General features: G+C 52.3%; 2 protein-coding genes across 25 annotated transcripts in view; one reads left to right on the forward strand and one right to left on the reverse strand.

Moving 5' to 3' along the window:
• The window catches only part of KANSL1 (KAT8 regulatory NSL complex subunit 1), a 101,928-nt gene extending 98,716 nt beyond the window's left edge, over positions 1 to 3,212 (forward strand). For all 5 annotated transcript variants that reach the window (XM_080369563.1, XM_080369566.1, XM_080369564.1 and 2 more), the window contains one exon: positions 89 to 3,212. In XM_080369563.1, the coding sequence (XP_080225689.1) occupies positions 89 to 337 (249 nt within the window). In that variant the 3' untranslated portion in view covers positions 338 to 3,212. The remainder of the gene's footprint in view (positions 1 to 88) is intronic.
• MAPT (microtubule associated protein tau) overlaps positions 3,094 to 25,827 on the reverse strand; it is a 59,866-nt gene continuing 37,132 nt past the window's right edge. For 7 of the 20 annotated variants that reach the window (XM_080369582.1, XM_080369591.1, XM_080369581.1 and 4 more), the window contains 11 exons: positions 23,520 to 24,422; positions 20,935 to 20,990; positions 19,640 to 19,819; positions 18,495 to 18,627; positions 17,822 to 17,872; positions 17,105 to 17,370; positions 13,659 to 13,751; positions 13,419 to 13,511; positions 9,656 to 9,737; positions 8,949 to 9,061; positions 3,094 to 6,208 (listed from right to left, as the gene is read on the reverse strand). In XM_080369582.1, the coding sequence (XP_080225708.1) occupies positions 5,993 to 6,208; positions 8,949 to 9,061; positions 9,656 to 9,737; positions 13,419 to 13,511; positions 13,659 to 13,751; positions 17,105 to 17,370; positions 17,822 to 17,872; positions 18,495 to 18,627; positions 19,640 to 19,819; positions 20,935 to 20,990; positions 23,520 to 24,422 (2,186 nt within the window). In that variant the 3' untranslated portion in view covers positions 3,094 to 5,992. Of the gene's footprint in view, positions 6,209 to 6,703; positions 6,852 to 8,948; positions 9,062 to 9,655; positions 9,738 to 10,103; positions 10,143 to 10,232; positions 13,571 to 13,658; positions 13,752 to 17,104; positions 17,371 to 17,821; positions 17,873 to 18,494; positions 18,628 to 19,639; positions 19,820 to 20,934; positions 20,991 to 23,519; positions 24,423 to 25,827 lie in introns of those variants that run through there. The other 13 variants (XM_080369597.1, XM_080369599.1, XM_080369590.1 and 10 more) reach the window with 13 other exon arrangements.

Raw genomic sequence — 25,827 nt, forward strand, 5'->3', positions numbered from 1 at the left:
CGCTGCGGGCAGCTGCAGCCGCGCACGGAGGGGGAGCAGAAGAGCTTTCCCGGAGGATTTTCCATAGCCCGGTGTCTCTTCCCTTTAGGCTGTGCAGCCCTGGGAGCGACGCACCTTCCCACTCTCGTACGATCCCAGGACAGAGTGCGAGGACCAATCTGACCCCCAAGACCGGTTGTCGCGCTGCACCCGGCGCACGTCAGGCAGTAAATCCTCCCGGGAGACCGATGGCACTTCTGCTTTGCCCAACCTGGCCAGCCTCAAGAGCCGCCCCCCGCTGGCGACACCCTCCTCCTCCTCTTCCTCCGCAGCAGTTCAGCGGCCAGCGCACAGATAGAGACATACGGGAAGACATGAGCAAAACCAACACACAGAACTAACTCTTGGCATTAAAGCTTCCAAAATCTGCGTTTGATATTCAAACATCCTGCCGGGAATTTTCACAGTTTTTAGTGAATTTAAGGAGTTTAGAAACTGTTTTTTGTTTTCTTTTGTTTTCTTTTTCTTTTTTTTTTTTTTTTTTTTCCTTCTCCATGTTTCCTTGTCACACAAATGAGAGCCCCCAGATTCCTCCCAGTGGAGTGAAGCTTCGGGAGGGGAGCAGCCCACCAGACCCCCCCCTCCCTCGTTCCTCCCTTCCCCTCTTAGGTGTATAAAACTAGAGCACAGGATTTAGCTGACTAGCAGACTTCGGGGATAGTTTTTCTCAAGCAAAAGGGTGTCTTTTTCTCTTTAACCCACTCCCCCCTCCCTCCCTGAAAGGTTTTAGTGGAGTGAAATTAGTGGTGAAAAGTGATGTCTTGGGATTGCAACCTTCACTAGCTGTCTGTGTCCTCACGTGCAGAGTGTCCGCCCTGCACTCCCGCCCTTGGCATTTTCCTCCCCCAGGTTGTAGTTCCAGGTATCCGGAGGGGTGACTCTGCCCTTCCCCCATCTCCCCTTGGCCCCTGGGGCCGCCTCCTTCCTTCTCCCCCAGGCTGGGGGCAGCAGGTCCGGCCGCCCTGTCCATCGCAGGGAAAAGGAAGGACTGGAGCCCTTTAGCCGCTTCACGCACAGCTCCCGTGGGAGGAGTGGGATTTCGGAAGCAGCCTAGTTCCCACCTGGAGTGTTTTTTCTCCTGGGTCGAAGGCAGCGAGGGGAGAGTCCCCGGGACGCCCCTCAGGGACGCGGCTGGTGGCCGAGGCCAGCAGCATGGTGCAGCTGGGAGACGCGCCCGGCGCTCGAGCTCTGCCCTCGCACCCCACGCAGGGCTGGAGAGTTGGGGTGAGGGCGGCGGAGGGAGCGTCCCGGGCTGGGGCTGCGCCACCAGGGCACTGCCGGCGTTGGGAATCGGGGAAAGGGGAAAGAGAGGGAAGGAGGGCGGGGGGCTGCGGGACTGGGGGGCATCGGGATCTGTCACCACTGCTTCGCTCCACTTCCACACGCTGTCCGAGAACAGGTGTCGATTCTGTTTCATTTCCCAGTCGTCGGTCTGACCTGCCGCCTCCTGACAGGTATTTTATTTTGGAACCGAGTTTGCCGTTGTTCCTCCCCTCCCCGGCCCTTCCGCACCCGCAGTGACTCCCGGATCCCGCACACCGTTCCCATCTGTAATGCTTTCTGATCCCGACGGTGTGGCTATTGGTCCCTGTCCTGTTGCTAGCATTGTGCCTGTCTTATGTATAATCACATCACCAAAAAAAAAGGAAAAAAAAATACAAAGGACATTTTTTTTTTCCATTTTGTAATCGTAAAGAAATAGTAGCTAAACTGCTTAATGGTTGGGGTTTTCACAATTTTCAACATTATCTAGTGGTTTTGGTTCTGTTCTAGTTTAAAGGATTTGTCATCGTTTCTTTTTTAAAAAAAAAAACAACAATGCTACCATATCCCTCTGCATAAGTGCTTTTCTATTTATAAGGTTGAAAATTCTGAATAACCCTTTTAGCATTATAAAAAACCACAAAAAAAAACCACCTTGTATTTTGTAAATATTTTCTTTTCCTGCTTTGAGCTGTGTAATGTCCTTGTTATATAGAAATGCTTTTCTTCCGAGAAGCTGATCTTTGTTAATGTCTTGATTCTGTTGCAAAGCACAAATGTGCTTATAAAAAAAAAAAAAAGAAGAAAAGATTAAAAAAAAATTAAAACTGAACTATTCTATGCAACGTGTGTTTGTGAAACGCTGGGTTGGGAAGTGGAAGGGGCCCGGCCGCGGGCGGATCAGCTGCTTCCCTCCCACCCGTGTTTCCGTGGCCTTTTCTCCCCTTTATAACGCTATTTCCCGGTTGTTGGCAGCCAGTGGGAAGCGGGATTGTTCCGCGGGATCCCCGGCGCGGGGAGGTGTGATGGAGCAAGACCAGGGTTGGTGGCGCTTCCCTGGGAGAGCTCGCAGGAACTCTGCCTCGCGGCACATTTTTTTTATGTTACGTCTTTATTTTACGTTTTCAGTGTTACGGTCGGTGGCTGCCGAGTCGCGCCCCGGCGCAAATGCCCTGAACGGTGGGAGGCGACTCCCCTGGGTGCTGCTTGTTCCCGAGATAAGGAATTACACTTTGTGCCTCGTTATCGGGCAGCTGGGAGCAGGAAGGTGCTGGGTCATTATTAGCCAGATGATCAAAGTAGGAGGCAGCGACCTGGGCGTGGCCGGGTTCATTACAGGTAATTAACAGGGGAGGTAAAATCCAATCTGAAAAGCAAATGGCAGCCGCAGGAGCAGCTGCGCTGGAAGCGGCTCCGCACGAAGGGCGCTCGGTGCTTTGTGGCTGCTGCTGGGCCAGGGAGGGGCGTGGGTGCCGCTGGGGGTCCGAGCAGCCCCAGGCCCCCCCACGCTGGGGGCACAAGGCTGAGGAACGGTCCTGGCCGTGGTCACACAATGAGCCAAAACCAGAACCTGGGGCTGCTGGCGGGCGGGGCCGCGCCCCCCTGCGCCCCCCGTCGCTGCGGGGAAGGAGCCGCTGAAGCTGCACCCGGGGCCGGGCGGGATGTGGGGACGGAACAGAGAAGGACGTCGCGGGCGCCCACCTCACCCCTCCGCGGCTGGCGATCCCAGCGAGTGCTGCGGGGGAGACACTGGCCCCTCAGTGCAACCAACTCCCAGCCCAAGAGGCAGCGTGTATCATAGTAATGACTTTATTTCCAAATTCACTTTTACGGCAACAGTGTAAACCAGTTGTTAAAACGCACGATACACTATGGACATCACAGACAGCAGCTAAGCTAGAATGATACACTGAGATCAAACCTTCCCTCCCCTCCCAGCGCACCGCAGGGAGCACGGGGCTGCCAGCACCACCGGCAGTCTGACACTGGAAGTTCATTTAACAAGCATTATTATTTTTTTTTTGAGTGCAGAAACATGGTTTTTTTGAATCAGTGCCGGTTTTAACCCTTTTCAGACCAAGATGTGTGTGGAGTAAAGGAAAAGCCATGGGTCAGTCTGTCCGGCTGCTCATGGAAACCCTCAGGCCTGGGTCTGAACGCAGGGTCAGGGCTGGGGACGTGGCTCGGGCTGCTGGAAGGGGACGGTGGGGACGTGGTGGAGGGAAAGGGCTGTCCTGGGACCCCGGCAGCCCCCCGGGGAGGGCGGCAGAGGGGGCCGGGGATGCGGGCTCAGCCAAGGACAGTGGCAGCGGGAAGGGGCTGTGCACTGGAGCTCGCCCGCGCTAAGGACGCCCGAGGCGCTGGTGGCCCTCGGGAGCTGCGCAGCGGGGCCGGGGGTGGCTCAGGCCGCGGCCAGACGGGCAAGCTCAGCTACACGCATCCTGCGGCCGAAAAGGGTTAAAAGGGGTGACTGGTGCTCGGCCCTTTGCCCACTTGCTAGTTTTAGAGGACAAAAATACCACAGCGGCTCCCGCGTCCTACACCAATACAAAGATAGTCACAGACTGGAGTACAGGGTCTTACAATCATCGAGGCAACTGAAATGGAGCGAGTGACAAGCTGGACATGGGCTTTCGCTTGGCCTGTTCACACTCGTGCTGGAGCAGCCTCTCCCCAGCAGTAAAGCAGCTCCTGGGGCTGCAGAGAGAAGGTGGGACCCCCCCCTCCCCCAAACCGCCACCCCCCAGACTTAACCATCCTCCTCGGGCACGGGACATGTCGCCCGTGCCCAGCACCGTACAGAAAAACCTGGCGGATCCTGCAGCAGCGTGGCAGCTTCATCAGCTCCCACCGAGGCTGGGAGCGGGTCCTGTCCAGGGAGGACAGCCTCGGTGGCAGCCAGCCGCCATCCCCGGGATGACCGGTGCCCCTGCCACACTGATACCCCCCGCCGGCCCAGTCAGGCCAGGATTTCAGCCCCTTGCTGGGAAAGCGCAGCTCTCCGTGCCCCACGGCCCGTGGGGTGCATGGTCTGCGGCCCTGCTGGGCACCCCTCGCCGCCAGCCGTACCCCCACGGCTGGGCTGGTGCCTCGGGGGGGGAGGACGCACGCTGAGCTGCACCGAGGGCATCTCAGCCTCTTTGGTTGCAGAAGGAAAGGGCACGCGGGGGTGGCCGCGGGTGCAGCACAGCCCCGGCCCCCCTCACGCCCGAGGCTGCCACAGGGATAAAAAGCAGCAAAAGAATCAACTGGGCTCGGGGCTGGCTTGGAGGACAGGGCGAGGGGTAACGCCAACCCGCCCCGGAGGGCAACCGGGGCTCAGCGCCGGGGAGCTGCCTCCGGAGCTCGGGACCGGGCCGGGGAGCTGCCGCCGCCGTCACCAGCTAAAACCTCCCTCGCGCCTTCCCCTCGCGTCCTCCTGGGTGTCTCCTACCGCTGCCAAAGGCACCGGAACAGCAGAGCCATGGAGCCGCCACTTCTGCGATCTCTTAGCTGACCTTGCAGGAGAAAAAAAAAAAAAAAAACAACCCAAAAATGTCACAAGCTGCACCCAAATCCAGGGGCCATCCCAGCCCTGGAGCTGCGGGTGCCCCTCGTGCGACGCCCTGGGAGGTGCGTACCCCAGGGGTGCCACGCAGAGCCGGGAAGCCCTGCCGCAGCCCCCAGCCCCCCCCTGCGCTGGGCAGGGGCTCTGCGCCCACCCCTGTGCCCGGCAGACATGCGGTGCCGGGCTGCCCCATCGGCACGACCCGGAGCTGGGCGAAGCCCCCCAGGCCCCCCGCGCTGGGCTGCGGCGGAGCCGGCACGGGGCAGCTCAAAACTACTTACAGCATTTTTTTAAACACATGCTCGTTTATGAAAACAATCACCCTGGCACGGTCCAAGCATATACAGACAAATCTACTCTACGACACGAGGGGCTGCCAAAGGAATGGGGAAAAGCCTCTACTCATCCACTCAGCGGTTCCAGCACAGCCACGGAGAGGGGAACGGCCGTCCCGGGCCCCTTCCGCAATGGGATACCCCGGCGTCGCCAGTACTCCAGCTGCCGGAGCTGAGAGACCGGGTTTAGGGGATACCTGGCAGTTATCTTCATACACATCTCGGCTTTCGGAGGTAAAAACAAAAGGTTTCTTCCAAATCAGCAGGCAAATTTAATGCAGAAAGGGAGGGCACCTCCCTGCAGCCCCTGGCTGTGGCACCCAGGACCTGTGCTGCCCGCAGGCCAGACTGCCAGCCCAGCATCATCAGGGTAATGAGCTGGGAAGGTCACATCCTGCACACATGCCCTGTGCTGCGGTGTGGGGTGCTCGGGTCAGCCTCGTGCTGCGGCTGCCCCCTCTATCCCCCTCCCCGCTTCCCCAGGGCAGTGAACGCCAGGGCGGGTGGCCCCAGGCAGGGCTGGGACAGTGAGGGACCTCGCAGGGGGACAGGGAGGGAGTGGGGGACAGGCGTGGGCTGTGCGCTCCGAGGAGCAGGGGGAGAGGAGGTTTTGTACCTCATAGTGTCACTGATTTTGAAGTCCTGGAGCTAGAGCTGAATGAACAGTAAAAGCAGGTTAAATCATTAACCAGTTAGGGGATGGGGAAGCAGCTGTAAAAGGAACAGAGGAAGAAGGCCAGATTATTATTTTTGTTTCTTTTCTTTTTTTTTCCCTTGTCTTCTCTCATCTTCGCCCGTCATGCCCCGATCACAAGCCCTGCTTGGCCAGCGAAGCAGACACTTCGTCGGCTAGCGTGGCGAGCTGGGGGGAGTCCACCATATTGATGCTGCCGGTGGAGGACACGTTGCTAAGGCGGCGCGGGGAGGCATCTCCGGAGATGGTGGGGGACTTGTAGACAATTTCAGCGCCATGGTCGGTCTTGGCTTTGGCGTTCTCGCGGAAAGTCAGCTTATGAGTCTCAATCTGCAACGAGAGGAGAGGGCGGTGAGCAGGGAGGATGCGGGACGCCATCCGGAGAGGCTGTTTTTACCTCCAAACTGTCCACTCGGTCACCGCCGCTGTACAGCTGGGAGGAAAGCACCGTTCGCTGGCCTGATGCCCCCAGTGCCCCCAGTCCTCAGGCACATCCCTTCCAGAAGCCCACACAAAGAATGGGCACAACTGGAGGGGACGGCAGGCCTGGAGCATCTCGGGATGCTGCCAAATCCTTCCCAAGTGCCCAGGCCCGGTGTGGCGGCAGGTCCCAGGCACAGGACTCGGGTGGCACAACCTGGGCTGCTCCCACTCTCCTGGCAGAGATTTACGGAAGGGGTGGGATCCCCATACGGTGCACAAGGCTTCCCCTGAACCCACAGCCCAGCTGGGCACAAAATGCTGCTCCCACAAGCCAAACCCCTCTCTCCCGGCGAGCGCGAGGGCCGGGGAGCGGAGGTGAAGTGGATGGAGTTTGCTACTTACTGGTGCCCTCCCCAGCCGAGTGCAAGGCTGGGAGCTGGCTCTCCGGGGGGGTGGGTGGCTCCAGCACCAGGGCCTGGAGCCCAGCGGGGTCTGGGCTCGGGGTCCGAGCAGCCTGGGGACAGGTCTTGTCTTCCTTGCCTTTCTCTCTCTACAGGTGAAGAAACCCGCCCAGGGCGGTGGGGTGCAAAAAATGCATCAGCAACAAAAAACAAGATCTAATAAATGTCAACCAGAAGGAAAAAGACAAAAAAAAAAATAAAAGAAAAGAAATAGAAAATTGGGGAGAAAAAGATCTGAAAAACAGGGCCATTCACTGACTCATAGGAAGAACAGCAGCTGCCTTTGGAGACAGGGAGGAAAGCCTTCCCTGTGCCACAAAGGAGAGCAGGTGCTGCCGGCACAGGTACTTCGGCAGAGCACGGAGCACACCAGCTCCCCACAGGAGACCCAACGCAAGAGTAGTACCTGAACCGGGCTGAGCTCATGTTCAGTTTGTTACATTCAGGCTGAGGAGCTGTGGACTGTATGTCCAAATCTGCATCTTCTGTGTCACAGAGCAACGAGGGGACTGGGGACGTGGGAAAGGCAGGGGAAGGGGCAGCAGAGCCACCCACAGCCACTCTGCGTGGAGGGCTGATGGAGCTCAACCATGCCCTGTCCCCTCCCTGTAAGCGGAGTGTCCCGCCCCAGAGCAGCCCTGCCTGGGGATGGTCCCTGGTGCGAGTGGCAACGGGCTGGACAAGGGAAACAATCGGAGGCAGCACATGAACTCAAGTTACACCAACAAGCTCCTCCAGGTGTGGATGTGGATTTAGGCAGGGTACAGGCAACTGCCACACAGGAAGGCTGACGCAGGTGATGCCACTGCTGGGTCACACCCTTGCAAATAAATTCCCCCTCCAAAGGGCAAGTTCTTCAAACTACGGCCCAGTGAATGTGCCAGGATATGAAAGAATCATCATTGTAATCATAAAAATGATGAAAATGGGCTTAGAGAAGCACAGGGCAGTCTGATGCATAGCAGCAGTGAGAGAAGGGTAAGGAAGTCAAGCGATCCCTCAGAGGCCCACACACCGCTGGGAGATGAAGAACTGGGAGGTGCACAGAGAAAACATGGCCAAGAACAAAGTGCCAAAATACAGGAGCTGAAACACAACTTTTCCCTTCCATTGAGAAAAAAGGGTTTGAAAAACAAGCAAGATAAAACCCATTTCCCCGGAGAAATTCAGCCATGTATGTCACCAGGCTGGAGTCTCAGCTGTGCTTACCTGAGCTCCCTGCTCCCCTGCCTGCAAGGGACTTGGCTGTCCTTGAGGCGAGGCTGGAGAGGTGTTTTACTCGGCTAAGACTTACTGCGAAGTCACTATCAAAGCCTCTGGCAGGAATGGCTCACGCCCAGTTCAGTGTTTCACCTGACCTGATTGGCTTTTTTCTTTCAATTTAAATCCTCCCAAACGCACACCACTCCCTACAGAGTCCTCAGTCAGTCTCGGCTAAGACTGAGACTTGAAGGAAGCAGAGAACACCTTTCCTCTGAAGTGACAGCCCACTGCAGCGTCACCTTTCCTGAATAAAGCTAAGCCTTTAATGCTCCACACTTCCACTGGGGAGCCAACACCTACTGCAGCACCCTGAGCTGCCAGCTTTGTGCCACACCACTGGCAGTAATCGGCAATGCGAGTGCAAAAGCAGCTGCTGGCAGTGGCACCCCTTAATGAAAGGTCTGAGGCGCAAACATGTTTCTGCACAAACTTCAGAGAACAGCAGAAAGAGCAGGAAACCACGGGAGAGGACACGGCTCACAGTCACACTCATCCAGGTGGCCACAGGCCAGGAAGGGGACAGACTGCTGTCCTCACAGCTCTGCCACAGCAAATCTCCTCCAGGTCGGCAACTGCAGCCCAGGAGCCCGGGGCTCTGCCCGCCTCAGCGAGCCGCTGGCAGGAAGGCAAGCTGGCTGTGTGGGCAGCAGCCGAACAGCCTGTCCCCGGGCAGGGCGCTTCTTGTCCTCTGAAGGACAAGGTACAGAGCCCACACCACGCCAGAGCACGGGCAGCAAATGGTTCAAGCACTGGGGAAGCAGTGCTGCCAGGTAAGCAGAGAGGAGAGTCCGTGGCCTAAAGATGAGCTGGGTGAGGAGAACCCTCTCCAAGTCCAGGCCGACCGTTCTTTGCTTGCACGCCTGCTCACAGGGCAGCCTCTTGCACAGAACAGCGTGCCTGTTCTCGACCCAGTGCCCCTTTACCTTTTTATTTCCTCCTCCAGGGACGTGGCTGATGTTATCTAAGGACCCGATTTTCGATTGCACCTTATCTTTGAAGTCCAGTTTCTCAGATTTCACCTCCACCTGGCCACCGCCTGGAAGAGAAGAGGACAAGCTGGGTTAGCTCCTGCGCCAGCCAGGGCAGGCTGGAGAGAAAGCGCTGAGGTCAGGGGTGGCTCAGCCAAAGCGCTCTGAGGCTGAGCAGCGGGTAAGGACCAGGAGAACAGCAGCGAGAGGGACCCCTTTTTGGGAAACTCGGAAGCCAGGGCAAATGGGAACCAGAGTAGAGACCTTCCGGAGGATGCTGTGCAGAGCTGACAGACAACCCAACATTTTACAGAACCAAGGGCAGGGAGCTAACCTTACTCCCCTGAACACCAGCAGCCCCTCCTATTTACTCCTAAAAATTCCCATGTACAGCGACGTGTCGGCCCAGACAAGGGTGTCCACAGATACCAGGTCCCACCCCCTACTGCCGAGTGGTCAGGCAGAATGAAGAGGGTCTGGAAGTGACAGAGCTGGGAACAGTGTCTAGCATCCCAGGACTTGCTCTGATGCCCCACTTGCTACACGTGGCTCCCCTCACTCCCCCAACCCTCTCCCTGTCTCCAGACACACACCGCAACGCAGCCCGCAAGCTCCAGGGACCAGCACCCGGTGCTGCCAGAAGCCGCAGAGCCAAAGGGTACCTGGTTTGTGATGGATGTTGCCCAGGGAACCACATTTGGATGTCACATGGCTCAGGTCGACTGGCTTGTAAACGATTTGAACCTGTCCATATGAGAAAGAAAAAGGCAATGAGCTTACTGCCACCACAGGCAACCTGGGGAGGGGGAGGCACAACACACAGCGGCACCTGATCTGGATTCAAGGGAAAGGACAGCTTAAACCCCAGTAAGATTAATAATACAAAAGAAACTGTCATCAGAAATGGGAGATCATTAATACCCGTGTGCAGCAGCCTCTCTTAACAAAAGTCAGCATGCAGAAGATCACCTCTCCACAGAAGGGGGGAAGTAGAGGCAATTTTAAAGTGCTTAAGTAAGAGAGAGAGTGGAGTGGTAATTAATTAAGATTTGCATACACATCATCCAAAAGGAGGAGATATACCAGAGAGAAAACGTAAAAAATAAATACCTTTTCTGGTGTAAAACATAAAGCTTATGTCCACAAAAACTGAAAGAACAGAAATGATCAATGTGCACAGAACTTTTAAAAGAGTGACCAAAATATGCATTTCTGAAAAATGCTGCAATGGAAATAAGGTTTTAGGGGAAAAAAAAAAAAAAAAAAAAAAAAAAAGCAAACCAAAGTCTTAAATATCTGGCAGGAGTTCACATAATATAAATTAAAATGGCAATTATAGTATATTGAACCACAACAGTATTTCATGATATTATGCTGGTTTTTATTTGCTTTACCCATTATGTCTCTGAACAGGGGCTCCAGCAATTCCACTTAAACCCGCCCCATTCACAGACCAGCCACGGCGCTGGGGGGTGCCTGGGTGTGGGGCCGGCGGCCTCTTGCGCACGGACAACTGGGTTACACGAGACGCACACACAAGGAACAGTTAACATGGAGCTGTTTAGTGGTTACGTTAGCGGTTAAACACCACACTGGAAAATACCAGTGACCGGAGAGGTCTGGAACCATAAGGCGTGTCAGGGACAGCAAACCACAGCACACACCCACCAGCTACATCAGGAGCAGGAGACAAGAGAGTGAGAAAACATCCCCATACCCCCAGAAGTTACCTTGGACCCTGGTTTTGGACTCACACCTGTGTGTGAATCAGCTCTTGCCGGAGTTAGTGGGGCAGCGCAGGAGAAATCAGATCATCAACACCTCAAGGTTGGTTCTTACTCACTGGGAAATGTCTGGCTTTCAGCAATAGCCTGGATTTCAAGGGGAGTATACGCTGCTCTCTGTGTTTTCACCAAGCACCATGGTGGGCGTGCTGCTCTCACAGAACTCAGGAAGGATGTGTCAGCAAAGGGACTTTGCAGAGGAGCTGACTCCTCAAGCAGCCAGGCAGCCTCCGGACCAACGCGGCTGGAAGCCAGCACAAAGGATTCACCGCAGCCACCGCTCTCCATCACATCCGAGCACCCTGTGCTGACTCAAAAGCCCCGGGTTGATGGTGCATCCTTCAGTTCTCACGTTAGCCCCACGCCCACCGGCTCCGTCACCCTCAGAGCTAGGTGCTGGACCACGGTGGCGCACACCACTGAGCAACACTCCCCCCTCCATCATGCAGCCAGGAAAAGGAGGGGGGAACAGCGGCTTGGTGCCATGGTCCCACCCGCGTGGAGCCAGCGCGCAGTGCATGCGGGCCTGCCTTGTCTCCGATGCTCACACATACCAAAAGGCACATTTGACAGAGAGTGGAGACAGAGAGAGGGGAGAAAAACAACCCCCCCAGGGTCTGGGAGCACATCGAAGACACAGACATGAAGGCAGTGCTGGGGAAAGATCACAAAATGCACTGGGCAGGAAGAGCGCTAGATTCAGTTGGAAAGGAGGAAACAGACCCCAAAAAGACAGTTGGCGCCTTCCTAATCCCAGCCGTGACCCCAAAGGGCCGACCAACGATTTGGGCACCACTGAGACAGGGGACTGGGAAGACCTCCCATTTCCAGAGCAAGCAATCAGCAATTGAAACACTTTCTGCTCTCATTCCAGTTCCCTTTTTTCACAGACAGGACTCCATTAACCCTTACCATCCTGCTGGGGAGCATGTAAAATGGGCACAGAGCTGCTTGCCTAGGAAACCAGTGCCAGAGACCTGGGGATCTCACCTCTCAGCATCAGCAATACTTAGGTCAACTTCTGCCTAATGCATCACCTTGTCAGAGCAACCACTGGCTTAAAAAAAAAAAAAAAAAAAACAAAAAAAAAAACCACACCAACCCCAGGTTACTGCAGCAACAGTTCACTCCTCTTGAAGCAGGAACGGCTGGGCAGGCCGTCGCTGCTGACAGCGTCATGGAGGATTAAGGTGCAACAGCCATCGAACCCAGGTGGTCTCTTGTTGCCCCTCTATCAGAGGAGCCCCAAGGCGCAGCTCTGCTGCCAGCGCAGCCTGCGCAGCCACGTCAGCACATGGCTTTGGTCCGAGCACCCGCACCCAGAGCTGAGCTGCTGCTTTCCGAGTCAATGCAGCCAGGCAGCAATCACACAATTTTCACTGCTGGCAGAGCCTGGGGAGGGATGACAACCTCCAGCCAAAAATCCAGATAATTCTTAACCCACTACAGCTGCAAACGCTTGCCCATGGTGTGAGCTCTCGGTGGAGAAAAGGATGAGCTCACCACCCTGTGCTGAAGCTAATTACCAGCCACAGCACAGATGATTCGTGACGAACACTAACCCCTGCCATAACAAGTGGACCACCACGCACCAGGCAGTCCAGCCAGTGCAGGACCCTGGGGTAAGAAAGAGCAGAACAAGCAGGGAACCTGCTTCACAGAGGTCTGACCTCTGCAAAGCAGCTCCTCTGGCCCATGAAATAAACACAGAATGACACCAAATTTAAGATGGAGGTTGCAAACCCAGTTGGTCCCAGTGTTTACGTGCCAAGCCCTCCGCAATGCTCAGTTTCTCAGGGAGAGCATCCACAGAGATCAAAAACAGCACAAAGAAAATCCATCAGGAACATCTGAGAGGCACCAAATAGCTTCCTCAGATGGCTGCAGACCGGGCACCTGCAGACCCTGGGCTGCACTGTTTGGGGTCTCAGTGATACATCTTCCTTGGTCCCTCATCTTTCCTGGACCCAAACTCTCCAGAGAGACTGGTGTAAATCTGTCAACCTCTGTGGAGTTTCTCCAGGTTTCTGGCACAGTAACTGAAAGCTGAGTCCAGCTATTTATCTGGGAATGGCTGGAAATGCCAGCATTCAAATCGATTAACTCAATATTACTTTAGACTCGGCCTCCATGGGCACTGCCAAACACATTTACTAGCAAGGAGATGCTTAATATTTGCACGGATCATACTTGCCTGATGGGAATGGGCAGGAAACTGCGCTTTCACATATTGTGCAGAGTCACGTGCAATTTAGCAGTACATTAAGCAACAAAGACTGCATTTGCTTATAAATCTATCCACCTACTGCACCAGCAACTACATCACTGTCTGCTAGAGGCGACCCATCCTGCAGACAATGAGGCATTAAGCCTTCCAGGTAGTGTAAAACCTTCGAGTTAACGGGATGTTTTGTTACAGACATGGTTTCTACACAGGTCAGTTAGTTCTGTCCATGTCAGGCATGTACAGGACTTGTTAAGGTTCATCTAACCATGTCTTTTGGGTTAATGGGGTTAAATGACAGCACGTCACCAATCGCTATCTCAGGGTCACTGCAGATAGCATTGGCGATTTAGTGTATACAACATGCCACTAATAATAAGGATTATTACAGTGCATTCAAAGTGTGAAGGTACTCACACTGCCTCCTCCCGGGATGTGTTTGATATTATCCTTTGAGCCACACCTGGATTGAACGCTGCTAAAGTCCAACTTCTTATTAACAATCTGCACCTTTGGTAGCCAGAAAAGAGTCATTGCACGTCACCAATAGCTATCTGACGGCAGGGTCGCTGCAGATAGCATTGGCAGTTTAGTGTATACAACATGCCACTTATTATAAGAACTATTATAGTGCATTGAAAGTGTGAAGGTACTCACACTGCCTCCTCCTGGGATGTGTTTGATATTATCCTTTGAGCCACACTTGGATTGAACGCTGCTAAAGTCCAGCTTCTTATTAATAATCTGCACCTTTGGTAGCCAGAAAAGAGTGTGAGAAACAACATGACCATCTGCAGCTTGACCATGTGTTATATCACTAAAACCAGGAGCCTGCCTTCCAGTGCCAAAGGAGAATCTCTGGCTCGCCACACAGATTTGTCTACACACAGGCTGGAAAGTGAAGATGGAGCTGGGCAGGTTATAGCTAGAGATTGGACATGTCTGGCTAGCAAGGCAGCCCTGGTTTCCAGGCCAGAAACACTAGCAAAAGAGCCAGCTCACCCTGTTTTCTTTCACTGAACAAAACAGGGAACTCGCTGGGCAGCAAACATGCTGGAAGGCACCAGCAGTCTGAGACTCAGCTTCTGCAGAGCCAGTAGAAGGAGGAAGGATGGAGCTGAGAGAAAAACGCCTGCTCAGCTGCATCTCCCTTGCCAGGCAGCATGTTCCCCCCCTCTAGGACAGATACACGTGGCCTCACATTTCAGCAGCTTGAGAAAACTGGGCAAACTGGTGCAGCTGGCCAGGGCAGCAGGCTGAAGAGCAGGAGCTGTGCGTCCAGCACCATCTGGGAGAGGATGCCTGAGCCCTGTGCTGTTCAGGGCTCAAACTCCCTCTAGAGTTACAAAGAGAAAAAGCAAATGCTGCCAGGGATGCAGTCCCATGCCTGCAGTTTTCTTAACTCCTGTACAGATGAGATGAAAGGGACAGCACAGACCACCCCCAAAGGCAGCAGCTCTACTGCATATTCCCAACGCCATCGCGGGTGGGAGGGAGGCTGGAAAAGGCTTGGTGCCACAGGGGAACCACACACCCTAACTTCACCCTTCAGTTCCAAAGCCTGCCTGCCCTCTCCACCACACGGATTTTTGGACTAATGAAGTTGTTTCCATTTAGGGCTTGTTTTCCCTGTTTGGCTTTTTTAAGGGCACCTATGCTGGAGTGACCACACACAGAGGAGCAGCTACTCCAGACAACACAAAGATGAAGACAATCCCTGCTCCTTCTCCTACACGGACTGCAGTGGCCTTACAACCTATGCAAGTATAAACCAGAGGTAAATGCAGGTAAAAACCAGCAGGCACACAGGCCTGCCCTCCCTCAGGAGAAACCCTGTCTGAAGCACAACCCTCATGAGAAGGAAAAAGACACAGCATCCTGCAAGAGAGCAGTGTCACATCACACTGCACATGCAGTCCCTGGATGACAACGTCCACAGAGTGGGCTGAGCGGGCAACCTCACCCTCCGTTTCAGCATGTTCCCGGCATGCTGCTGCAAGGAGAGCTCCTCGCTGTATCCTGGCTCTTTAGCATGAGAAGTGCCAAGGCCAACACATGCCCCCAGCATCATTTTCCCAGTTCACATCAACTGATCCTGCAAATCGGGACCCAGTTCTGCTAGACCAGGCTTTGCCAGAGCAGTATTCCGTGATCCAGCAACAACAAAATTGCTTAGACAATGCAGAAACACTGGAAGAGATGTGGCCTGGCTGACTGCTGGGCATGGGTGCCCCATGTACCTTTGCTTCCCTAGGCTGGGGGTCTGAAATCTGTGCAGAGAGCAGGCTCCAGACCCATCCTCTAAGAGCCACCCTAGAATCAAACTTGTGGGATCAGCTCCCTTTGCTCCAGCTGTGACCATTCTGGTAAGAGCAGCATCGTGTCATACAAAAATCCCCAACAGCATCCAGCCACTCTCCCCTGCAAAGAGCAATGAACTGTCCCAAATTCAGCTGTTCTTACTCTTTCAATGACAACAATAAACATGTTGCCTGACAGAGAAGCAAACAGAGAAAAAAGAACTCGTAAAAGCTGGATTAAAAAGAATGAGCAAACAATTTAATTAATTTATAGTAAACGGAAGGGTTCCTTCTAAAATCCCTGAAGAACAGTGTTTTGTCAGGGTGGCAGGAAAAATTTATGCCTTGTGCTAAGCAGGCAGGAGGGCTGAGGCCCTGGGACACGGGCAGCTGGAAAGACATGTGCTGCTCCGCTCATGACCAACAGCCAGCACAGCCCTGCCCAGGCTCCAGAGCCCTCCTGGACTTTAGCACAAAGCAAAATATGCATTGTCCAATAAATTGCCAGCCACAGCAAAAAATGCACATAAGGAAATGGAAAAGCACACCGCTATTTAAGGTGGTGAAAAGAAGCCATCTCACAGCTTCCCCCCATGCCAAAGTCAAACATTCAGAGCCACGGAGTTACCTAGTTGCACAAAATGGCATATGCATCACACTCGGGGAAGATTTGTTACAGCTCTGTTGCATTAGCAGCTGCAGAGCAAGGTTTGCAAGTGTTCCCCCCCTGGGGCAGGCAAGCATGAGCACACAGGGACCTCTGACTGCACTGGTTCTGCCATTTAACATCTGTATAAGATCCGCTGGGCCTTCACCAACAGAAGAACCAGGTGCGTTCATGTCTCCACCCACGCAGCAAAGAGGATTTTATAAAAAAGCCACAGGGACAGGGCCACACAGTGCAATGGAGCAGCGCAGAGAGGCTCAGATGGGTGCTGAGCAGCCAACACCACTGCTGGAGCCGCGTAACTGCACACTGCTGCTCCTGGGGCTGCACAAATGATTTGGCTCACACCACTCCCTCACCCAAACTCTCCTCTGCTGGGCTTGCAAAATTTAACACGAGACCCTCATTGCCAAAGCGCTTGGAGCATGCAGTTCACTTTGCTGCTCATGAAACTGCCTCTCTAGGAGTGAAAAGTACTAGCGGTGGAAAGGATAAGAGTGCTACCAGTTCTGTCCATGCCACACTGCACTCTGTAGCAAGGCAGTGCCTGATTGCAGAATGCAATCCAAAACCTTGTCAACAGAGTTGGATCCAAAATCACAACCTCCCGAAAAATGTGCCGAGCCTGGGACCCTCACAGGGAGGGAGGAGACCACCCTGTCTGCTTGCTAATGAAGAGGCAGAGGCAGCACTGAAGGGACTGCTCCAGATCACACAGCATAGAATACAGAAATACAGCCCTGATCCTGTGGTTCTTTAGGGCTGCAGGTCACAATTTGCTCTCCCTAACCGGACACCACGAGGGAATGTCATTCCCCTGGCAGACAGTCCATACACTGATGTGCCACTCCAGGAAAGCCACATCACAAGCTCCCTGCAGTCCTCTCTGCCCCGGGACAGCTGTACTGCACTAAGCCAGGCAAGCAATTTCAGGACAAGCATCCAACCCAATCAACCCAAAAAACTTTAAAATCAGAATCAGGCTGGAGGTCAGCTGAAGCTCGGCTGCCCACTGCTGTATCTCCGGCCCCAGCTGGTCTGCTGCTGCTCCAGGGAGGGCTCTCCCCTCCCAGATGAAGCATCAAGCACCCACTGTCCCTACAGACAGGTCCCTGGAAAGCAGAATCCACATTTACCTTGCCACCTCCGGGCTGGTGCTTCAGATTTTCAGTTGAGCCAATTTTGGACTTCACATTTTTCAGATCAGGCATGGGTGCGGCTGATGGCTGGATGCGGCTCTTGGCAGATGCCGGAGATTTCGGTGGTGTGCGAACCACTGCCACCTTCTTGGGCTCCCTGGCTGGTGGGGTGGGCAGAGAGGGAGTGCGGGAACGGCTGCCTGGAGTCCCGGGGGAGCCGGGACTGCTGTAACCGCTTCTGTCTCCAGACTTTGGCTGCTCACCTGAGGTTTGCAGAGGGAGGCAAGCACAGGGTAAGCAACTTGGGTACTCAACCCTCACTCACTGCCTGACTTTACAGGGTTGATCTGCCTGGCCCTGGGGCCCACCCACTACTCCCAGTGCAGACCACCATCTGGGGGGAGATGGCTGCACTTTCTTCTACTTCATTTTGAAGTGAGAACTGTGATTAAAGACAACTTCTGAGTATCTCAGAAGGATGATGGTCTTCATTGTCTGGATCATTGGTGAGACTCCCCACCTGAGTGTGACATTAGCATCCATGACGAATTACAGACAAAAGATACTCAAACAAAACCACTTTTCTATTAGAAATTTGGAAGCATTTTTACAAAATTATTTTATGTAATTAAGTAAGGCTGATCACTGAGCAGCTTAGAACTGTCCCCAGTTTGAAAAGAAATGGAAGAAGAAAAGAAAACCCTTGAACATCACCTTTTTCAGACTTCGCTGCTGCAGGAGGTGGTTTTTTCTGCTCCTTTCTGCCTGTTTAATGAATGAGAAAGATGCTTAAACATAATAAAGCCAGAAATTTAACTGATTTAAGGTTTTGTGCAGCTCTGGTTAAGTATGAAAAAAATACATATATTCAGTGGAATGCACAGTTTTAATGGAAATTCACAATGCCTGCTGCTTTCTGGGGTTTTCTTCTCTGAGAATAATGGGCTAACCCCCATTCCTGCAATCGAAGAATTGATCCTCTTGCCCCTGGGTCTTTGTGAAATATCGTCAAGAGAAAAGCAATAGATAGATTAAAAAAATGGAGCTGCCTAAATCTTCCAAACTGGAGGAAATCCCAAAGGGGTAAAGCAACTGCCCTCTCCTACACACTGGCAACTACATGAACAGAGCAGATAAAGCGGCATCCACAAAGGTTCACTTCAGAGGAATCATCCCTAGCTCCGCACCCACAGCCCCGTGACAAGGCTGAGCAGCTCCAAACTGCCACGCAGACCTCCGCTTGCTGGCCGTGCCCTTGCACTGGGGCAAATTTGTTCACTACCTCCACATAACTGCACGGAGAGCCTGGGAACACCACCAAAGCAGAGCCTCCAGAGTCAGCAACACCATGGGAAGGCAGCAGCACGCCACTCTTGCCATCACATACCGGAGCTGGGAGGTGTCTTGGGGGCCGTGGGCGTCTTTGCTGGTATGCGCGTGGCATTGGTCGAGTTCCTCTGAGCCTGCCCTGCCGCAGACCGTGGTGTGGCTGTCTTCGTGCCACCTCTCATCTCCGGGCCCTGGGGATGCAAGGGTGAAAGGCTGATGCAGGGGGATCTACCCAGGGATGGGCTATCGCCCCTCATGGATCAGAGCCACGATCATTTTGTTTCCTCTGCTCTGCTAAAATTTTGTACAGAAGATAAATAAATCCATTGACTGGACCAGAGGCTGCATTCAGGGACCCAGGGCCAGACTCCAAACACAGAGAAGCACCTCCTCTATCCCCACCTGTAATACACTGCTGCAACATGTACTGTAATGGCACATAAATAGCAATATGTTATTTATTGTCTTCTGATCTTGCAGAAAAGTCTCCCCACATCTATAAACCAACACAGCCTATTTCTGATGACTTTCTAACGCTGGTCTGTGTACAAAAGCTCACAAAAAACATGCAAGTGAAAATTTACAAGCTGACTGGTCCCAAGGCAGCAGGGAAGCAGAGCAGAGCCATCACAATCCCTGTCATGGTAAAACCATATCCCCTTGCCTGTGACCTGCAATCTCTGCTCTTTCCCTCACCACAGTTGTATTTGTATGACCAAACACCACAAAGGGCAACTCCAAGCTACTTTTCACGTTGTGGAAGAAGACACGGAGGTGTGTGCATTTCCTATTCCCTGTGTAGCACCTGGCAGATCTGGCTCCGGAACATTTCAAACACATCTGCTGTTTACAGCCAACGCACCCATAAAACCAGCATAAAGCTGCAAAACAAGAAAGAGCATAAAGGGACCTGGGAATACCTCAGGGAGACCAGGTAACACCCTGCAGCAATGAGCTATTTTTGCTGTAATGCAGAGCAAGGGGCCTACATGCTGGTGAGACGGACCCAGTTGCTTCAAACAGCAAAACTGGAGCCAAGGCTGGCCATGGCCACTGGAAGGTGAAGGGGAAGCACATCCCACTCCCTCCACTGAATGGGACACAGAGACACTGCCCAGCCAAGCACTATCGATTGCACCTGCCAGGAATACCTTAAGGTATTGCCTGAGGCAGCTTTGCCTTGTTCACATCCCATTTCCTTACCTTGACTTTCGTTTCTTGCATTCCTGTACCGGCAGGTCGGGATGTGACAGAAGAGACTCGTTTAGAGGTGGAAGCAGGGCTGGAGGGTGTTTTCGAAGGGATTGTGCTAGAGGAGGTGTGTTGTTGGGGGGGGATGGAGGGTCTATCGCCTGGGGGTTTGGCAGTGGAAGGTGAGGATTTCTTAAACATGGAAACAAAATAAAATTGGAACAACAACAACAAAAAATCAGTATGGGAGAGAAACAAAAGGGGATCACTGACATTAAATAGGATTAGAAGGTGCAATACAGAACGGGGTGCAGGACAGATGATGGCTGGTACTGCCCTCTCCCTGCAGCACACAGCTGGGCAAGAGCCCAGGGCACTGCTGCAGTCCCATTGCTGCGCTGCTGGCAAGTATGGGATACCTCAGCTCTATTCCTCCCACAGGGTGCAGCAATACCCAAGCCCTGTGACAGCCTGCCCTTGCCGCTGCCCTCCACACCACTGGCACGTTTTACCATCTGAACTGCTTTATCTACTCCAAAACTCTAACCCCATCACACCTCCTTTGTCAGTAATGGGTCACTGGCTTTTATCTAGCCTGTTACTTAGTATCATGTCAAATGCCCAGCCTCACACAACCCTGCCAAACCTCCCTAGAGAAAGACCCGGTTTCACATTGTTTGAAAGCAATTATATTAATCACCTTTAATTCTTGACCCGCTAAACTGTCCAGCAGATCCTCCATTATCTCACCCAGGCACTAGCCAGGCTAATGGTCAGCTGAACTAAACGTGCTCCAAATTAGCAGTGTGACAGATATCTTTAAACATCTGAAATCTACCCACTATTAAACTCTATTCCTCACCCAGAACACAGCATCTGCAAGGCACAGATTAAAATTAAATTAATTTTTAATTGCATGTCTTGTTCTTTTCACTGTTAGCTTCTTGCTCCCAGTACAGTCCAACCCGGGTCTGAGCTTGCTTTTGCACCAGTTTGCCCCAGAAAAGTCAACTGTCTGCTTTCTGGACTCAGGCTGAGAAAATGATTACTCTAACCACCCACCCAACCCCATGATTTAGATTTGGTTTGCTTCCTTGTCCTCAAAGATCACCATGGATTGCACCATCCAAACCAGGGGGAGGGAAGAAAAAATAAAACCACTCTTGAAATATGGATGGAAGAATGGAAAATAATGGCAAGGTTTCCTAAGAGGCACAAGAGCAGGCCAGGAGGGCTGGAGAGGGAGTCAGGAACATGCACAGCACTTAGTGGGCTGATGTCACCTCTGGTTTTATTTTTTAGCTTACCTTCGGTTTCTTTTCCTCAGCTTCAGTCCCTTCCTTTTCTTTGCTGTCAATACGACCTGACAAATAGGAACACACAGAGTTAGACTTCTTGGGACTGGTCAGTAAACTCTAGCGATGATAATGCCTGCGCTATAGCAACATGCATGGTGGATGGGTGTTCCTTGTTCCTGTTTCCCTTTAAATTAAATACTGTTCTTAGAAGTATTAAAAAGTCACTCGTTTCTTGCAGAAATACTTCCACACCATAAACATGTTCTTTCTGGGTTAAAAGATTATCCTGTGCGCAGGCAACCATGCATTAGTCATCACTGGAGCATCAGACACACTCAACAAGGTTTGTATGAGACCATTTTGCCTAGATTTGCACACAGTTCCAGTAGCATCTGCTCATTTTAGGACTCAACAATTCTCTTCAACCCTAAACATGGGTCCCCCTCTCTAAAACACCCATTGGTTCTAACAAGTCATATAAACAAAGACTGAAATTGAAGGATGTCCCAATCCTAGCAGCACCAGGTTGCCCATGATCTCATTTGAAGCTGTTGTTCAGTGTGTTAGCTTTGCAAAGCACTTTTATACCTGGCTGTTGTTAACTCCCATCTCTCCCGACACTGCTTTCTGCCTCCCCAGCAGCCAGTGCACCTTTGATCTGGATTAGACCCTGCAGGGTCTTAAGGTTTTAGCTGCTGTTCTGCTTGATTCATATCAAGCTTACTGTGACTGACAATATTTCAGTGCTCTGTCCCGTTAGTCTACAAGCACAACAGACTGCAGTACTGCTAATCAGGAGATCCGACACAGGGAGGAAGTAAAGTTTGTACTATAAGGCACTCATAACAAAGCCTTTTTTCCCTGTCTTCAGCTAATTCCTCCCTAATCTGGGAGGAAGAGCTGCTGATATTCTCCCCAGCATTTTGGAAACTTGTCCTGGGGGTCAGCCCTTTCCCAGTGACATGAACAATGTTGTTAACCCCACACTGACGCATCCCAGCAGTCACTCCCAGAGCTGCTGGATGCACTGCCCTTCCCCCATTCAGTTAAAACTTCAGAATGGAGCAAGGCTGGAGCTGAACAGCCACAAAGTATCTCTGTCTTTGAAGGAAAAGACCATCAAATAATTAAAGAAATTCCTCCTATTGAATCAGAAACTGGTTGACTCCGGGCAATGTATCCCCAACCCACCACTGTTTTCAGGCTCTGATGTGAGCCACAAGCCATGCCAATGCCCTGCAGCACATGTACAAAGCTTCCCACTGGCTTACTAAGTAGTGAACAACAAGAAATGTGTTATGAGCTTTAGCTCCAATGGAAAAAGCTACATCAACAATTTCTTGATGAACCCTGCACAGCGAAGAGCACACTCTCTCCTGCAAACCAGAGCAGCGTTTCCTGGCTAACGGAAGCAGCCAAGCCAGCTTTTGGGATGCTGCACTGGGATGAAAGGCAGAGCTTTCCGCAGGCCAGGCCCTGGAGAGCCAGAGCTGAGGTACAACACGGTGAGACACCATCAGATTTTAACGTGTGTCCTCCTGCCCCAGCTTATTAACACAACTCACTGGCAAACCTGCCTTTGGCCACTGAGCACGGCCCCTACCGACATCCCTCTGACCTCCCCAGTAAAGGTGGAAAAAAGCTCTTCAAGAAAAGGTCTAAGAGCTGTTCCGTTGGCAGAGGTGCTCGTGCATTCAGTGGTGAACTCAGACTTTCACCCAGCACAGCTAAGACTGAGACTGCTGCACGAACACAGCCGCTCCAGGGTCTGACCGCCCCCCCAGCCTAGCGGCACATGCAGTTAGATGCACCCAAGAGCCAGGCCTACGCACACCCCCGCAGCTCCCACAGAACACCCCAAAAACAGCCATTGTGTTGAACCACCCAGGGACATGCCGTCCAGAACTGAGATGGGAGCTGGATGCTTTGTGAGAGCACTGGACATGCCCTGCAGCAGGCAAAGGTCCAGCTAGCTGCAGACTTTGCCTCCAACAGCAGTTAGTAGTGGGTTTTACAAGAAACAGGACCAACGTGAGGCCTTTTCCATGGTTAGACCTGCCACCTCCCTGCCTTCATCCTCCTCCCTCCTCTTTAGGAATGCCAATGCAAAGAGTTATTGGACCAGACAGTGGACACATGCAAACCAGATGGCATGTGTCTTGCTGGAACAAGCTGCAGCGTGCACCAGGTTAGCCCCACTCCAACATGCCAGAAGAATGTTCATCTGGTCTTCATCTTCTCTGGGAAGGTGCTGGGCGGGAAGTAAACTGCCCACCCCACAAATCCAAGGAAGTCAAAATAAAAACAGGTGAACAAAGCATGATTGGGGACATGGCAGCACCATGCAAGGGACGCAAAACCGAAGCGTAAGGGTCTGTTACATATGCCAGGACATCCAGGATTAAACTAAAGAAGGAAGGAGAGGGAGGGAGAAGCAGTGGCGCTTTGTAGATCAGTTCACAGCAAAGGTCCAGGCCATCTCCCAAGCAGCAGGATTCAAGAGGTGGCAGCAAGCTGAAGTACTGGTTCAGGCAGCCTTGTCGTGAGCAAGCCACCGGCAACATGAGCTCAGGGCAGGCAAACGGTGCACACACCTTTTAGGAGGGGGACACGACTGATGGCTTTATCTGCAACGTGGGCACAAGGTTTCTTCTTGGGCGTTCGACGTTCTCCTGTATCTGGCACAGCCTCTGCCAAAGGAGTACCTTTGTCTTTCACATCATCTTTTAATTCAGCGGGGAGCTGAGCTGTTTCTAGCAAGGGTCCAGAATCTTCTCCTTCCCCAGGCTTAGCTTCTTTCTGGGAGATGATTTCAGAAGGCTCCAACGGGGTGACAGCTGTATCTTCTTTACCACCCAATGACTGTCTCCTCCCCTCTTGGTCCTCTCCTGCTTTGTGTGATTCAGTTTCAACAAGAAGTGCACCTCTTGGAACATCTCTGAGGACATCTTTAGACTCGTCCTCTCCAAAGGCACATTCTTCAAGAGTTTCCTTGGCTGTTGCTGGATGCAAGCCCATTTCAGGTCCTGGTGAAACATGCTGACTCACCAGGGAAAGCAAATCCTGTTCAGAAGTTTCATCAATATCACGGTCCTCATCTCTTTCCTGTCTACTGGCATCTTCTTTTAATGGGGCTCTAGTATATAAAGGAGAAGGCCCATCTTTGATATGGGAGTTATCTGGGCCACCTGCTCCTGCCAGCCCCTCAGTGCACACATCACGACCCAGCGCAGGAACCACACCAACGCCTTCTCTGCCCCGATGATCCCACAACTCATTGCTGTCTTCAGATGGTCTGGAGTCTTCATACATATCCAAGGGTATCGGGATGGTGACCTCTATCCTGGTGGGAGCTGCTGTTGTAGCCTTCATTTCACGCGACAGAAGAGGCTGCTGAAGAACCCCGGCTACCTGCTTTGTGAGCTGGCTTTCTTTTTTTATTGCATCTCCTACATGCTCCTGAGGGCCAGGCTGTAGCTTTGGAGAGCTCAGCTCCCCTGGAGTTCAAGATGCAGGGTACGAAGCATGGGCAAACAATTAGAACAGGCATGTCACATAGGTAGTCAGTCATGTAATGCTGAGAGAGACTACAGATTTCTACTATCAGTCTAGAGGATTAAAGCAAGTCCCACACTGCCGCACTGAACAGGTAACTCACTTCTACAGTGGCTTTTGCCATTAATGAAACTCTGATCCCCACAGGAATCGGAAACAGTGACAGCCACACCACGCGGGAGACCAGACTGCTCCCTGGACCCGGTCTCGGAGGTGACTGGGGTGTTCAACAACCAACACCTGCTGCACCCGTGCTCTATGAGCTGGATCAGCTATAAAGATTTTCAGAAGCCAAGAACATACCACTTTCTAATCTACCACCACCGCTGGACCATCGGTTTGCTGGTCAGTGACCACCTCTCCTTGCCTCAAAGGCCTGAACAAAACATGCCTGACACGCTCCCCCCCTTCACAGGCTTACAAAATCCCTGCAGTCCTCTCCGCCCTTGCAGGAGATGCTCACGCAGACATGGCGCCATTTATGCCCTCTCAGAGCTCAAACCATCTGTGCTTTGTTCTCCAGATCATTTCTACTGCTCATGAGCTTGGGGAAGGGCACTTCTATGTCTCCTGTCTTACTGCTGCGTGTTTCAACAGCCAGTGGAGCAGACAGCCTCAGTGGAAAGGACTATAAGCAAAAACGTGGCTGTAGCCACACCGTCACAGCAATTTTGGACTGTGCACCCACTCAGACCAATGAGATCTCCAGCACTGCTGCTGCCACCATTTGAGCAGAGTAGAAAGTGTGACATTTAAAACCCAAAACTTAAGGTCACAGAAACACTGATCTTTTTTTTGTTGTTGTTGTTGCTGGTTTTGGTTTTGGATAAAAGAGAGAATTCTGTTCTATCGCTGATCTCATGCATGACGCAGACCTTTACAATTTCACACAACAATTGCTGCATTAAGCCATATAGTCTAGTTAAGCTGGAGCTTTTCTGTTAGAATTTCATTCAAGTGAAGCGAAGACGCACTGAGCAATGGAGAATTCACCCTGAACATAGGTAAACTGCTTTAAGGTCAACTGCCCTAGTAAGAACTCACATCTTATATCATGAATTTGTTCAGGTTCATATACTCTTCAGTCTTTTTGAGCACTCATCAGATAAACTAGAGCCTAGATCAGAGCATTTCAGTACTAAGATTTCAATTGTTGCTTTGTGTAGATTAATAAACAAAATTAAAACAAGAAAAGAAGTCAAGACTGACTTGGTCTTTTATCAGTGTTCTCCCCATTTTAAGAGAATATAATGGTTGAGTGAAACTACCACACAAAGACCTCCGAAACTGTGGTTTCAGAGAAACCTTAAAATTGGCAAGTATTGGCAGGTAATATTTGAAATGTGG

The sequence above is a fragment of the Falco punctatus genome (genome assembly GCF_963210335.1).
Source record: "Falco punctatus genome assembly, chromosome: 19".
NCBI lineage: Eukaryota > Metazoa > Chordata > Aves > Falconiformes > Falconidae > Falco > Falco punctatus.